The 13,228-nt window shown below is 43.1% G+C and overlaps 1 protein-coding gene across 3 annotated transcripts in view; it reads left to right on the top strand.

The window, feature by feature from the left end:
- LOC141108313 (deoxyribonuclease-1-like 1) overlaps positions 1-13,228 on the top strand; it is a 54,370-nt gene that overhangs the window by 24,760 nt on the left and 16,382 nt on the right. For all 3 annotated transcript variants that reach the window (XM_073599811.1, XM_073599813.1, XM_073599814.1), the window contains exons 4-7: positions 2,790-2,870; positions 6,221-6,333; positions 8,494-8,606; positions 10,853-11,010. In XM_073599811.1, coding sequence (XP_073455912.1) covers positions 2,790-2,870; positions 6,221-6,333; positions 8,494-8,606; positions 10,853-11,010 — 465 coding nt within the window. The remainder of the gene's footprint in view (positions 1-2,789; positions 2,871-6,220; positions 6,334-8,493; positions 8,607-10,852; positions 11,011-13,228) is intronic.

Raw genomic sequence — 13,228 nt, forward strand, 5'->3', positions numbered from 1 at the left:
TTAGAAATTACTTTAATGCCGTTGTTATGAGGTATGGCGTTGTACAGACTCTCCACATCTAATGCCACCATCCAAACATCGGGTGGGAGGTGTAGATCTGCTAGAATGCGAAGTAAATGTAAAGTGTCCTTGACATAGGAGGGAAGGGCTACAACATGTGGACTAAGATACTTATCTACTAACGCACTGGCATTCTCAGTGAGACTTAAACACCCTGACACTATGGGACGGCCAGGGGGACATTTAAGAGATTTATGAAGTTTTGGCAGAGCGTAGAAAGTAGGTATTCTGGGGTCTTTTACATTTAGGAATTTCCAAGTGTTGGCATCAATGGTCCCTTTTTGGAAAGCCGAAAAAATAAGTTCATAGTATTCAGTAGCAAAGTTGTCTATAAGTGATCGTGAAATAGGTCGGTACCACTCTTTATTGTCCAGGATGTTGCGGCACATGGATTCATATGCCGCAACATCCATAACAACCACATTGCCCCCCTTGTCAGCTGGTTTTATAACCAGCCCTGGGTGGTTTTGTAGCGATTTGATAGCTTGTTTTTGAGCAATGGTTAAATTGGAAGGATATGTCGTGGAGAAGTCATGTTGTTTGATGGCACTTGTAATTTGTTCCACGAACGCCCAGATGTTAGGGTTCGTTGAAAGATTGGGGAAGGATCTAGATTTAGGTTTGAATGAAGATGGAGGGGGGAAGGAAACACCAGAGGCGACAATGCCTTCACTGTCGTGCGATGTTGCACACAAACAAAATTGACGTCCTTTTTTTCCACAAATAGAGCTTTCTTTATGTGGTATTTGATCACCTCTGCAGTTTTTATTTTTTGCACTATAAACAAAAAAAGAGCGACAATTTTGAAAAAAACGCATTCTTTTTTACTTTTTGTTATAATAAACATCCCCCAAAAATATATAAAAAACAATTTTTTTCCTCAGTTTAGGCCGATGTGTATTCTTCTACATATTTTTGGTAAAAAAAAAATCGTAATAAGTGTATATTGATTGGTTTGCACAAAAGTTATAGTGTCTACAAAATAGGGGATAGTTTTATGGCATTTTTTTTATTAATTTTTTTTTATTCGTAATGGCGTCGATCTGCGATTTTTATCGTGACTGCGACATTATGGCGGACACATTGGACACTTTTGACACTATTTTGGGACCATTGTCATTTATACAACGATCAATGCTATAAAAATGCACTGATTACTGTGTAAATGACACTGGCAGGGAAGGGGTTAAACAATAGGGGGCGATCAAGGGGTTAAGTGTGTCCTAGAAAGTGATTCTGACTGTGGGGGGGATGGGCTTCCACTCACATGACAGCGATCACTGCTCCCGATGACATGTAACAAAGCAGAACGGGGAAATGCCTTGTTTACATAGGTACTTCCCTGTTCTGCGGCTCCGAGACACGATCGCCGGTAGACCGGCGGACATCGAGTCTGCGGATCCCGCGGGCACGGTCACGCTGTACGCAGCGGGTGCGAGCGCCCGCTAGCCCCGCCAATTAAAGGGGGCGAACAGGTACTCCCATTTGCCCAGCGCTGCCATTGTGCCGACATATATCAGCGTGTGGCGGTCGGCAAGTGGTTAAAGGAGCTTCTCCTCTCCTATGACTTGGCATGTGTACCTGCACACAATTCAAATGTCCAATGTCAGTGTTCTAAACATAGTGTAGACAACCTGGCTGGTTCAGTATTAAAAGGAAATGCTGAGTCCAGTGTGGTTGTAGTGAGTCTGGTTATATCAGACCAGACTGGGCTTCTCAGGTCACCCTGTGCCCCTATTAGACACATAAGAAGGGCCTGGGGAGCTGAAAAAGGAGTTTCCTGACCCCTCTAAGGTAAGCTGGGTTCCTCGGGCCCCCCGCACAAATTGACTCCAGATGGGATTGCTGCATTTGTTTTCTTTTTTAAGCTTTTATTTATTCAAATTCATCTTTAATTTATTCATGTAAAAATAAAACTGTTGCTGTAACTGCTTGTGTACCTGCAGTGTGAGCTGGAGTTTGGCTTTAATTTCTTACTGTACTAAATCTCCTAGTTCCTCTAACACTCCCCACCCCTCAGACTGACAATACTGCTGTCCAAAGGTGCCCCCTGTGCACCTTTTTCAAAGAGGATGCACTCTAATACAGGAGATGTGTTACTGGCCCGATCACCAGGTGAAAACAAAAGGAATAAAGCCTAAAAGAAGAAAACAAATGCAGCCACCACAACTAACAATTGGTAAGCTGCAATATATTACATTTTTGGTTTTGGGTTTAATACCGCTTTAAATTAAATCTAAACTATATCTGACTGTCATTTCGTTTTTTGGAGGACTCTGTATAATTAACTTTTAGCATTAAAAATTTTTTTTTTTTTTTTCCCATTCCCCCTTTTTTGCTTATCAGTGTTGCTGAGCTACTCCAGCCTATTTCAGGAACTTCCTTTCTACATTCACTTGTGCCAAATCCATTGCTTTGGATCAATTTCCTGAGAGATACAGTACAATGATGGATCATGCCTGTGTATTAGCATGCATGGTTACTTGTAGTTTTCATTAGGGGTGCATATGGCGGGGTGACAATACAGAAGCACAATTGGAAGACTGTTGTCACCCCATAAAAGGAAGTACTTGAAAAAATACTGATTGTAGGTTCACCAGGTACACTGGGAGCAGCAGGTTTAAAAAGATTGAAGAGAGCATTTGAAATTAAATGAATACAGTAAAGATTATCTGGCATTTTATTGATTGGGTTTAAGTCTACTCTAATATGCTACTTTTGTTTCATAGGCAACAAGAACTTTTCCAATTTGTCATTAGTCCCCCTCTGGGTCGGAATTCTTACATGGAAAAATATGTCTTTATATATAAGTAAGTTCTGTAATATATCTCTGTATGCGTAATAACATACTGGCAGCCTTCTATGTGAGTTAAAGTGATTGTAAATGTCTGATTTTTTTGTTTTTTTTTAATAACAAACATGTTATACCTACCTGCTCTGTGCAATGCGTTTGCACAGAGCAGCCCTGATCCTCCTCTTCTGGGGTTCCCCGCGGCTGGTCCTGGCTTCTCCCCTTGCCGAGTGCTCCCATAGCAAAAATGTTAGACACTCAGTGGAATATGGAATCCAGAATGGTTGCAGCTGACGGTATGGCTCGTAAATTCAATGGTGTCACATGCGGAAAGAACATATAGACAGCATGTAGTGTGATACCGTATGGCACTGGGGGGATGGACGAGGATCCTCTGAAGAAGTCACGTGACGTGACGACACGCGTTAGGAGCACGGGACGCTGCCACACAACAGCTGATGCTACGAGCACGGCGCTCGCGGAGTTTTACCCCCCAGCTGTTTGCTTTTGTAAGTGTACCACTGTTTTTAACATAAATAAAGTGTATTTATTGTACGGGATTACGCTATATGCGGTCTTCTTGTCTTGCTACTATATTATTTCTATGACGGATGATGGGTGGAGAGCCACAGGAGATGAGAGACGGTAGAGGGTTCTACGGCCAGTAGTGTGGACTATACGAGTTTGGCACTCGTGGATTGAGGCTTGCGCTCATCTGCCACAAAGTGAGTGCAACCCCCCTCCTCCTTCAGCTCGTCCATCCCCCCAGTGCCATACGGTATCACACTACATGCTGTCTATATGTTCTTTCCGCATGTGACACCATTGAATTTACGAGCCATACCGTCAGCTGCAACCATTCTGGATTCCATATTCCACTGAGTGTCTAACATTTATGCTGTATACCTTACAGCTGTAAGGTAAGGGGCCTGTGTTCACTGAGGTGCCCCCATCAAAGACCACCCCCCTTCTTCACCTGTCAATTTGTTTGGACTGTGATCCAGCATTATTACACCTGGTGGTGGGACTGTCGTTTATATTCAACACCACTTACACAATTTTCTTTTTTTATATATTTTGAGATCCACGTTTTTTTGATGTTTTGGAATTATATCCTCTTTTGCTATTATTATTCAATCATTACTCATTGATTTGATATACTCTTAGGTTGCACTCTGTATTTTATTGGTCAAGCGTTTCTGATTCATGTTTAAGACCATTCGCTATTTCTTACTCACTAGCTTTTTTGTGTATCTAGTGAGATATGCATTATATGTCACCAGTGTGATTGCCTTTCTTATCATGTGCATTGCTCACTTTTATGTGATTCATTACTACTTTGTCTTTATACTCACACTATTTAGTGCAGCCTATCTATTTGTTCACTATATGCACTAGTCACTTTTCCAGTCATTTATTATACACACTCACCAGTGTGCTGTGTCCGTTTTATATATTTATCTTGCTTTCAGGTCACTTGGCATGGTTGCCAGATCCACTTTAGTGTAGTTCCCCCCCTTTTTGTTCTCATCCCCTTTCCCATCACAGCGCAACTACCAACCCCCTTCTAGTCTTTATGCATTTTTGTCTGTGTGGAGCAGTCTCTTAGGTGTTGCAGCAGTGTCCCCCTGGTAGCTTAGGAGTCCGCTAGCAGCGCAGGAGTCTCTTTCTCTATTTCTCCCATAGCAAGCCACTTGCTATGGAAGCACTCGTGCGGGCTCACTCTTGAGCCAGCTCTGTGTATCCATTGACAGACAGAGCGCAGCTTAACCCCACCTCCTCCTAACTGGCTGTGATTGACAGCTCATGCTTGTCTCTGAGCAAATGAGGAGTGAGAGAGCCACTGATATCCTGCACATTGCTGGATCGAGATCGGCCTCAGGTAAGTATTAGGGGGTCTGGGAGCCTAGTATGAATTAAGGTTAAGAAAACTTCTGCCTTTAGGACCACTTTAAAGTGGGACTTTAGTCAGAAAATGAAGTCCTGATAAATCACTTTAAGGGGGCTGGCCCTTTTTGCAGGTATAGCTATGTAAAACATTAAAGGAGTTGTAAAGTCTCAAGGTTTTCACCTTAATGCATTCATTGCATTAAGGTGAAAAACCTTCTGTACTGCAGCTGCCCCCCTTTTTCTTACCTGAACCCATTTGTTCCAGCCACTATCTCTGGCCTCATTGGATAGATTGATAGCAGCAGGAGCCATTGGCTACTGCTGCTGTCAATCAAACCCAGTGACACGAGAGCCGGGGCCAAGACCTACTGTCTGTGCAAAAGGACACCCGCACGGGTGCCCCCATGGAAAGTGGCTCTCCGTGGGGGCACCCAATGAAGAGGAGGAGCCAGGAGCACCACCAGGGCACCCTAGAAGAGGAGGATCTGGGCTGCTCTGTGCAAAACCATTACACAGAGCAGGTAAGTATAACATGTTTGTTATTTATTTATTTATTTTTTTAAACTAACCTCTACAATCACTTTAAAAATATGCCTATACTGTTTAAAATAATACACTGTCTCACCCTGCTCTGCACATTCTCAGTTGATCTCTATTTTTAGGCACTGTGCCGAATTTGTAGAGGCTGATCTGCTGACAGCCTAAAGATTTACTGCTGGTCAGGGGCTCTGAACTTCAGCAAAATGACAGCCTACAGCAAGAAGACTTGCTGACCTCTTGGTAGATTGCAGAGATGGGTAGCTACCAATTAGCTACCTACCTAGCTACCCCTATAGGATGACCAGGTTTTTCTTTAAAAATTGCCCTATGAGCCAGAAACACAGAGCTGCCATTGTTTGACTGCCATGCTGCTCCTCTTATTTCAGTATTTTGAGACACTGGCCCGAACATTCTTGTTTGTGGTAGGATTACTGCAAAGGCATATTGTATTGCTTTGGGGTCAATTTTTATGTTCTTATACGGTTATAAACTTCTGTTGTATATCTTTTTCTATATATATTTATAAAATAGTTTTACAAATAAACATGTAATGCTGGGTGCTCTCATGACACAGGATTTCCAGAGCTCTATGGGTTTTCTAAACCAAGAGCACAGCCGTAGTTGTCTTATTTCAGATGCTCTCTTTCTCATTAAAAACCACAGATGGAACCATATTAAAGATGAAGGCATAGAGGAAGTCACTGCTCTAATTCACTTGTATGTGTAAATTTTAGCTTGAGCTATTGAGCGCTGTAATCAACTTTTTTTTTTCCAACTATGGTGAAATGTGTGAAAATGAGCTTAGAGCTGTTGACTCAAGGAGTACATAATATTAATATGTAATATTTTATATCTGATTTAACCTTCAACTGATTCCTCGCTTTCTCCTAATCCCTCACCTTCTCCCGATTCCTAAACTCCTCCCGATTCCGTTCTTAGATCGGACAAGATTTCTGTGAGGGATCAGTATAAGTACCATGACAATGACCCAAAGAAACCAGACGTATTTGCTCGGGAACCATATGTGGTCCGCTTCACATTGCGATATGCAGGTCAGTAAATGGGGGAACATTGCAGGTTCTGTAATGACATTGGTGACTGGGATGTACTTTGCTAAATCAATAGATAGAATCATATTCATATTTACATACATATAACTTTTTTTTCTTTTTTTAATGTTGTATAGAGTGGGAAAGGGTGACAACCTCTGTCAAGTTAAGGACATGTTCTCATTGGGTGTATGAATCCATGCGATCTGCACAAGGATGTACAGGTGTTCCCTACTTCCCTGTGTGGGCAGTCTCTTTGCCGTCAATTGGGGCGCATTGGCTGCACTGACACAAATGCTGCTCCCAATGAGACATTCTCTGAGTGTCACATTGCCCCGAGTGCACATCCTTGGGTACAGCACTGAACGCACCTTGGGGTATGGATTCATATGCCCTATATTAACAAGGCCTTATTGCTGTCTGTGTCTCCACTGGGGAGATTTTCTCTCACTTCCTGTCTTGGTGACACCCAGTGTGTCAGGGTGTAACGGGATGTCATTAATATAGGAAGTGAAAAGAAATAAACATGAACAGAAACAGCAGTATTAACTGGACTGGAACTCCACTCCCCCCCCCCCACTTTTTTCCCCCCTTCCCACCCTCTTCTCACACCTTTCTCTATTCTCTGTCTTCCTACTACTCTTTCAGGCACATCTACTCTATGACATCCCTATCCATTTTATACGCCAGGCTTGGTCGCCACCTAGTATCTATGTCATACAATTCCCATTCTACTGGCCAAGACCCTAACGCTATTTTTTTGGTGATTCCTATGCCATTCCATCCAAAATCACTGCACCACAGTCTTGATCTCCACATACCCCCCTTGTCACTGTGACATCAGGTCATATGATTTATGGCTTAGACATTGACTATCCCCACCTATGCATGCCCACTGTTACCACTTTGGTAAGTTAGTCCCCGTCACCCACCCTTGGGTTATTATTATGACTTGCAGTTGTGAGAAACCTTCCCTAAACGAGTTTGCAGGTCGGGTGATGGGAGTTAACTACAGTGGAACCTTGGTTTACGAGTAACGCGGTTAACAAGCATTTTGAAAGACGAGCAACTTTTTTTTTTTTAAATCCTGACTCAGTTTGTAAGTGTTGTCTCACAAAACAAGCAGAATTCAAGCCAATGGGTTGTGCAGTACCACATTTGGCTAGAGGTGCGGGGGCACCGGTGACACTCAGAACGGTTCGGAGTCATTCGGAAATACTCGGAACCACTCGAAAATATTCTAAAAACACTCGGAAATACTCCGTTCCCGAGTGTTTCCAAGCCTTTCCGATGGTTTCCGAGTTCAACCGAGCTGTCCCCGAGTATTTCTGAGGCTCTCCGCCCCCCCCACCTCTGGCCACATGCGGTATTGCATGCAATAGAAAAATCAATGTGGAACAAATTATCTTCGTTTCCATTGACTTCTATGGGGAAAAAACGCTTTGATATGCGAGTGCTTTGGATTACAAGCATTCTCCTGGAACGGATTATGCTTGTAATCCAAGGTTCCACTGTACCTAATTCTCTAAAGATGGACAATATTACCTGTATGGTTTTTCCTTACTTGGGGGTTTTCTCATTCCCATGTGTTCCCCTGGGTAAGATGGAGATGTTTGTCAATACATGTCATTAACATGTTTCTATGTTTATGATCAAACTACATTCTGACTGTATTACTGTATTGGAATTTTGGGAAACTCAAATAAAATTTTGGGGGAAAAAGTAGCCTATATTTTCCCTTGTCTGAACAAGAACATGGCAGCTGCGATGAGTGGACAGAACAGAGGGGAAGTGAAAATAAAGTCCTTTAGAAAAAAAAAAGAATATCCACAATTATCTTTTTAATTTCTCCCTGCTGGAGCAATGCATTCTCACAGCAGCACCAGCTGATAGGCTGCAGCAGCTGATCAAGGCAAATTTTCTATCTTCAGTCAAAACTTTTATTTCTTTTACATGTGGAAGGACTGAAAACATTGTGGTCTGTGTGAGTTCACTGTCACTTCCTATCCTAGTGACATCTTGGTTTCTAAGAAAATAGCGAAACAAACCACAATATGAACCAGCAGAGGACAGAATTCTTCTCTGCTGTATCCAAAACTGAAAAAAAAAAAACAATATTGTATATATACAGTATATACATACATTACCTCTCCTTCTCTTCAGACCTGCAAGACCTGGTTGTGATTCCGCAGCATACCGTCCCAGATAAAGCTGATGAGGAAATTGAAGCCCTTTATGATGTATTTCTGAATGTCACGAGCCACTGGCGCTGTAATGTAAGTAAAATTCAATTATGCTGATATTTTAAAAAAAAAAATGCAAATCCAACTCCAACAAAGCCACTAAATACACCAGTGAAACACATACTTCTATATGAATAGTTTTCAACGGGTAACTCCACTTTCATGGGGAAAAAAAATAGCAAATAAAGAAAAAATAATATAGCGTATACAGTTGCGATACAAGTCATATTATAATTGAATGTTATTAAAAATTACCTTTTCTTTTCAATCTGCAGCCGCTGTCATTTTCCATAAATGCAATGCAATATGGCTACATGGAGTTGTTCTGTACACAGAATGTGTACTGACCACTCCCCAGAAACATAGTTTCCTGCTTGTGTGATTGGCTCACCAATTTTCCCAGAAGTCTGCCTAAGATACAAGTCAGATTTCAGGCATCCCCTGCAACAAAAATGCAATTTTTTGTGAGATATTTAAAATAGGAACACGTCTTAAGGGATGCAGGCCCAGCAGATTTCCTCATTAGTGCCGGCAGCTGCCACAGCTGACTGATAATTATGAAACCACTCCCATTAGACCCACTCAGAGGCACAGACAAACACACATGGATTTCTTCAGAATAACAGAAGGTAGAAATCTGCAACAAAGGTTGTTATAATCCTTGCAATGTACATCGATCACCCGGGGGGGGGGGGGTTTCTCAACAAAAGTGGAGTTACGCTTTAACTGATAATATTTTTGCTATTCTGTTCACTACATACAGTTCCTTGAAAAAGTATTCATATCCCTTGAAATTTTCCACATTTTGTCATGTTACAACCAAAAACGTAAATGTATTTTATTGGGATTTTATGTGATAGATCAACACAAAGTGGCACATCAGTGTGAAGTGGAAGGAAAATGATAAATGGTTTTCAACATTTTTTACTAATAAATATGTGAAAAGTGTGATTCTCAATTGGCAGATTCTCAATCTGGACTTTGACTGGGCCATTCTAACACATGAATATGCTTTGATCTAAACCATTCCATTGTAGCCCTGGATGTATGTTTAGAGTTGTCCTGCTGGAAGGTGAACCTCCGCCCCAGTTTCAAGTCTTTTGCAGACTCTAACAGGTTTTCTTCTAAGATTGCCTTGTATTTGGCTTCATCCATCTTCCCATCAACTCTGACCAGCTTCCCTGTCCCTGCTGAAGAAAAGCATCCCCACAACATGATGCTGCCACCACTATGTTTCACGGTGGGGATGGTGTGTTCAGGGTGATGTGCAGTGTTAGTTTTCCGCCACACATAGAGCACCTTCTTCCACATGTTTGCTGTGTCCCCCACATGGCTTCTCGCAAATTGCAGACAAGACTTCTTATGGCTTTCTTTCAACAATGGCTTTCTTCTTGTCATTCTTCCATAAAGAACAGATTTGTGGAGTGCACGACTAATAGTTGTCTTGTGGACAGATTCTCCCACCTAAGCTTTGGATCTCTGCTGCTTCTCCAGAGTTACCATGGGCCTCTTGGCTGCTTCTTCAATTAATGTTCTCCTTGACCGTCCTGTCAGTTTAGGTGGACGGCCATGTCAAAATGTCACTTCACTGGTGAGGGTCTCCCTGTGTTCCACCTCTCCAGTAATCCTGCCTTAACATTTCCTCCTTTTGTTGCTGGTGCTTGAAACCTGTTACACTACACTATGTTGGATCAGACTCCTATTTGACCAAGCTCCATTATGCCACGCCCCCTATATAGTGCAATTTAGCAATGTCTATTTTCACATGTCTTTTCCATCCACCAATGTTCCTCTTTTCAAACTCCACAGTTAGGAGACTTTAACTAGTTGTTTTTTTTTTTTTTAGTTTATTCCACTGTCTGTTACAAACAGAATCCTAATTGCACTTGAATTATACATTAAAAGGTATCTCCAGGAATTTTTGTTTTGTTTTATATGAATAGCGAAGAATTAGAACCTCTGTCAGTACTGGAAATTTTACATTTTACAGTTGTCACAGAACAAAAGGTGAGGGGAAATCCTCCAATGGGAACAACTTTTCTGGTGACAAATGTCAAAGAGGGGATTTCTCTTCATTTTAGGAGATTTTCATGAACTAATTTTTCTTGGACAGGAAGTGAGGGAAAATCTCCCCAGTGTGACACAGATATCAAAAAACAAAACACCGCATTCTACACTCTATCTGCATGAGTAAAGTATGGTTTCACTTCAAGTGGCAACATTGCATTTTCAATGATTCTCACCTTTTCAGGAATGACTTGTCTTTATATTTATTGCAGAATCTGGTTTTTATGGGTGACTTTAACGCTGGATGCAGTTACCTCTCTAAGAAGAAGAGGCGCACTCTCCGTCTGTATACTGATCCAAAATTTCACTGGCTGATTGGGGATGACATTGACACTACAGTGAGAGAAAGCACAACTTGCCCCTATGACAGGTAAGAAAGGGAAGTATGTATAGTTTTGAGAAGGTAGATGAGAGCCAGGACCAGCCTTGGGTACATGAGGCGATTACCTTAGAGGCCAAATGTCTGCTACTGTGGTGATAATAGGACAATATGTCTGCGCTTGTGCCCTCCAATGGTCTCCTCCATTATAGCACATAATGGAGACCATATATTGTACATCACAGTCTGCCTTAAACCTGTACTAAAGAAGAATTGAAGTTGTGATACCTTCCCTAAATGCTGGTTGCCTGTCTGTCAAGCTGAATTAGTAGTGTTAGTACATTGTGAGTCCCTGACCTAGAACATGTATGTAAGGTAGGAGTTAAAACATCATTGTGACTTTTCTGATCTGCATACTTGTTCCCACTCAGTCACTCAAAGCCCCAAAGTAATTGAGTCAGTGTGACAGCCAGGCAATTAGCAGGAGGAAGTCTGCAATAGTAGCCTTGGCATATTTCTCAGTACAGGTTCATTGAACTCTTAGTGCCAAAAGTAAGCAACTATGTGGCCTTTCGGCAGATGGCCCTTGACGCCAAGAGGCCACATATTTGTGTACCAAAATAAAACAAACCTGTGCCAAGAGTGTGTGCCCTGTGCGCTCAAGGCACATTTACTGGCGCCAGTCGGGAGCTTTCCGATCATGTGACCGCTGTTGCAGCCAGTTATGGCGGTCATATGTTCATAAACCCTGCCCCGCCTCCCGGCATCCAAAAAAAAAAACAGGTTACACCACAATAATGCTAGGATCACACATGTTCAGGTTGTAAACATGTGCATAATCGCACACGTTCATGACCCACACAGAAGCATGCTTCTCTTTAGCAGATGCATGGGGCTGCATCTGCTAAAGAGAAGCCTGTGACCCATTTTCAGCAGACAGCGGGCTAAAGTCCTCTGTCGGCTGATGCCACAAAGCCAGTACAGGCTCGGGAAAGATTGTGACCATATGACCGGGATCCTGGACCGGCACCTGGCTCAGCCTCACAGTGAGCCATTGAGTGTGGGGCAAAGCAGACAGCAGTAACTGACAGTCGACCAACTCTCTGCTCACAGAGCTCTTAGGGCCGAGCGATCAGTGGCGTTTTATCGCTCGGTTCTCAGCCTTAGAGAGGGGCAGATGCAGCAAAGGGCAAATGCTGCATCCACCTAGGTAAGTACTGTATGATTCAAAAAAGAAATTCCCATACTTCTCTTTTAATAGCGCCTGCTTACATGGGCACATGTGCCAAGGCACCATGTCGTTTCGTGTAGCACATTTTTTTTGTAAAATCTTTATTTGTGAAAGACAAGGCATTACATCTCAATGTGCCATTGGCATAAGAAGCAAATGTTGCATGAGTCATATATATCAAAGTATAAAAAATGTAAAACATGAACAACACAATTAGAATAGGTAGTACAATTAGAATTGGGAAAGGCTTAGCAATCATGTAACAGGGCGGCGGCGGGGCACCCTCCCTTACAGGGAGTGAGGGGAACTCCAACCGCCCCTTTTTCTACATTTACATGTCCCCTTAAGAGGAGTTGTAATGTGGGAGTGGACTAGTCAGCTTTCCAAACAACAAGTAGTTATGGTGTGTTAAGAAGATTAAGGGCTGGGTCTCCTGGACGGAGTGCAAGGGGAGGGGGGCAACTATAGGCCTCCAACTGACCTTACCCTACACACCACCTTTACCAGAGCCACCCTAATGCCGCGTACACACGGTCGGACTTTCCGGCATACTTGGTCCGGCGGACCAGAGTGTGCCGGACAATCCGCCCGTGTGTGGGCGGCGGCGGACTTTTCCGGCGGACTTCTTCCCAAAAGCCCGCCGGACCTAGATTTTAAACATGTTTGAAATCTTTCCGTCGGACTCAGTTTCGGGCGGAAAGTCCGCTCGTGTGTGTGCTGGTCCGACGGAAAGCCCGCTCGTGTGTAGGCTGGTCCGACAGACCAAATACGACACGAGGGGATGGTATTGCATCTCGCGCTCGCTGCAATAGGAAAAACAAATCTTCCTATTGCGGCGAGCGCGGGGCATACCAGGCCCTTAGGTCTGGTATGGATTATAAAGGGGAACCCCGCTACGCCGAAAAAACGGCGTGGGGTCCCCCTAAAATCCATACCAGACCCCGATCCGAGCACGCAGCCTGGCCGGTCAGGAAAGGGGGTGGGGACGAGCGAGCGCCCCCCCCCCCCTCCTGAACCGTACCAGGCCGCATGCCCTCA

Source organism: Aquarana catesbeiana, linkage group LG09, assembly GCF_042186555.1.
Source record: "Aquarana catesbeiana isolate 2022-GZ linkage group LG09, ASM4218655v1, whole genome shotgun sequence".
NCBI classification, from domain to species: Eukaryota; Metazoa; Chordata; class Amphibia; order Anura; family Ranidae; genus Aquarana; species Aquarana catesbeiana.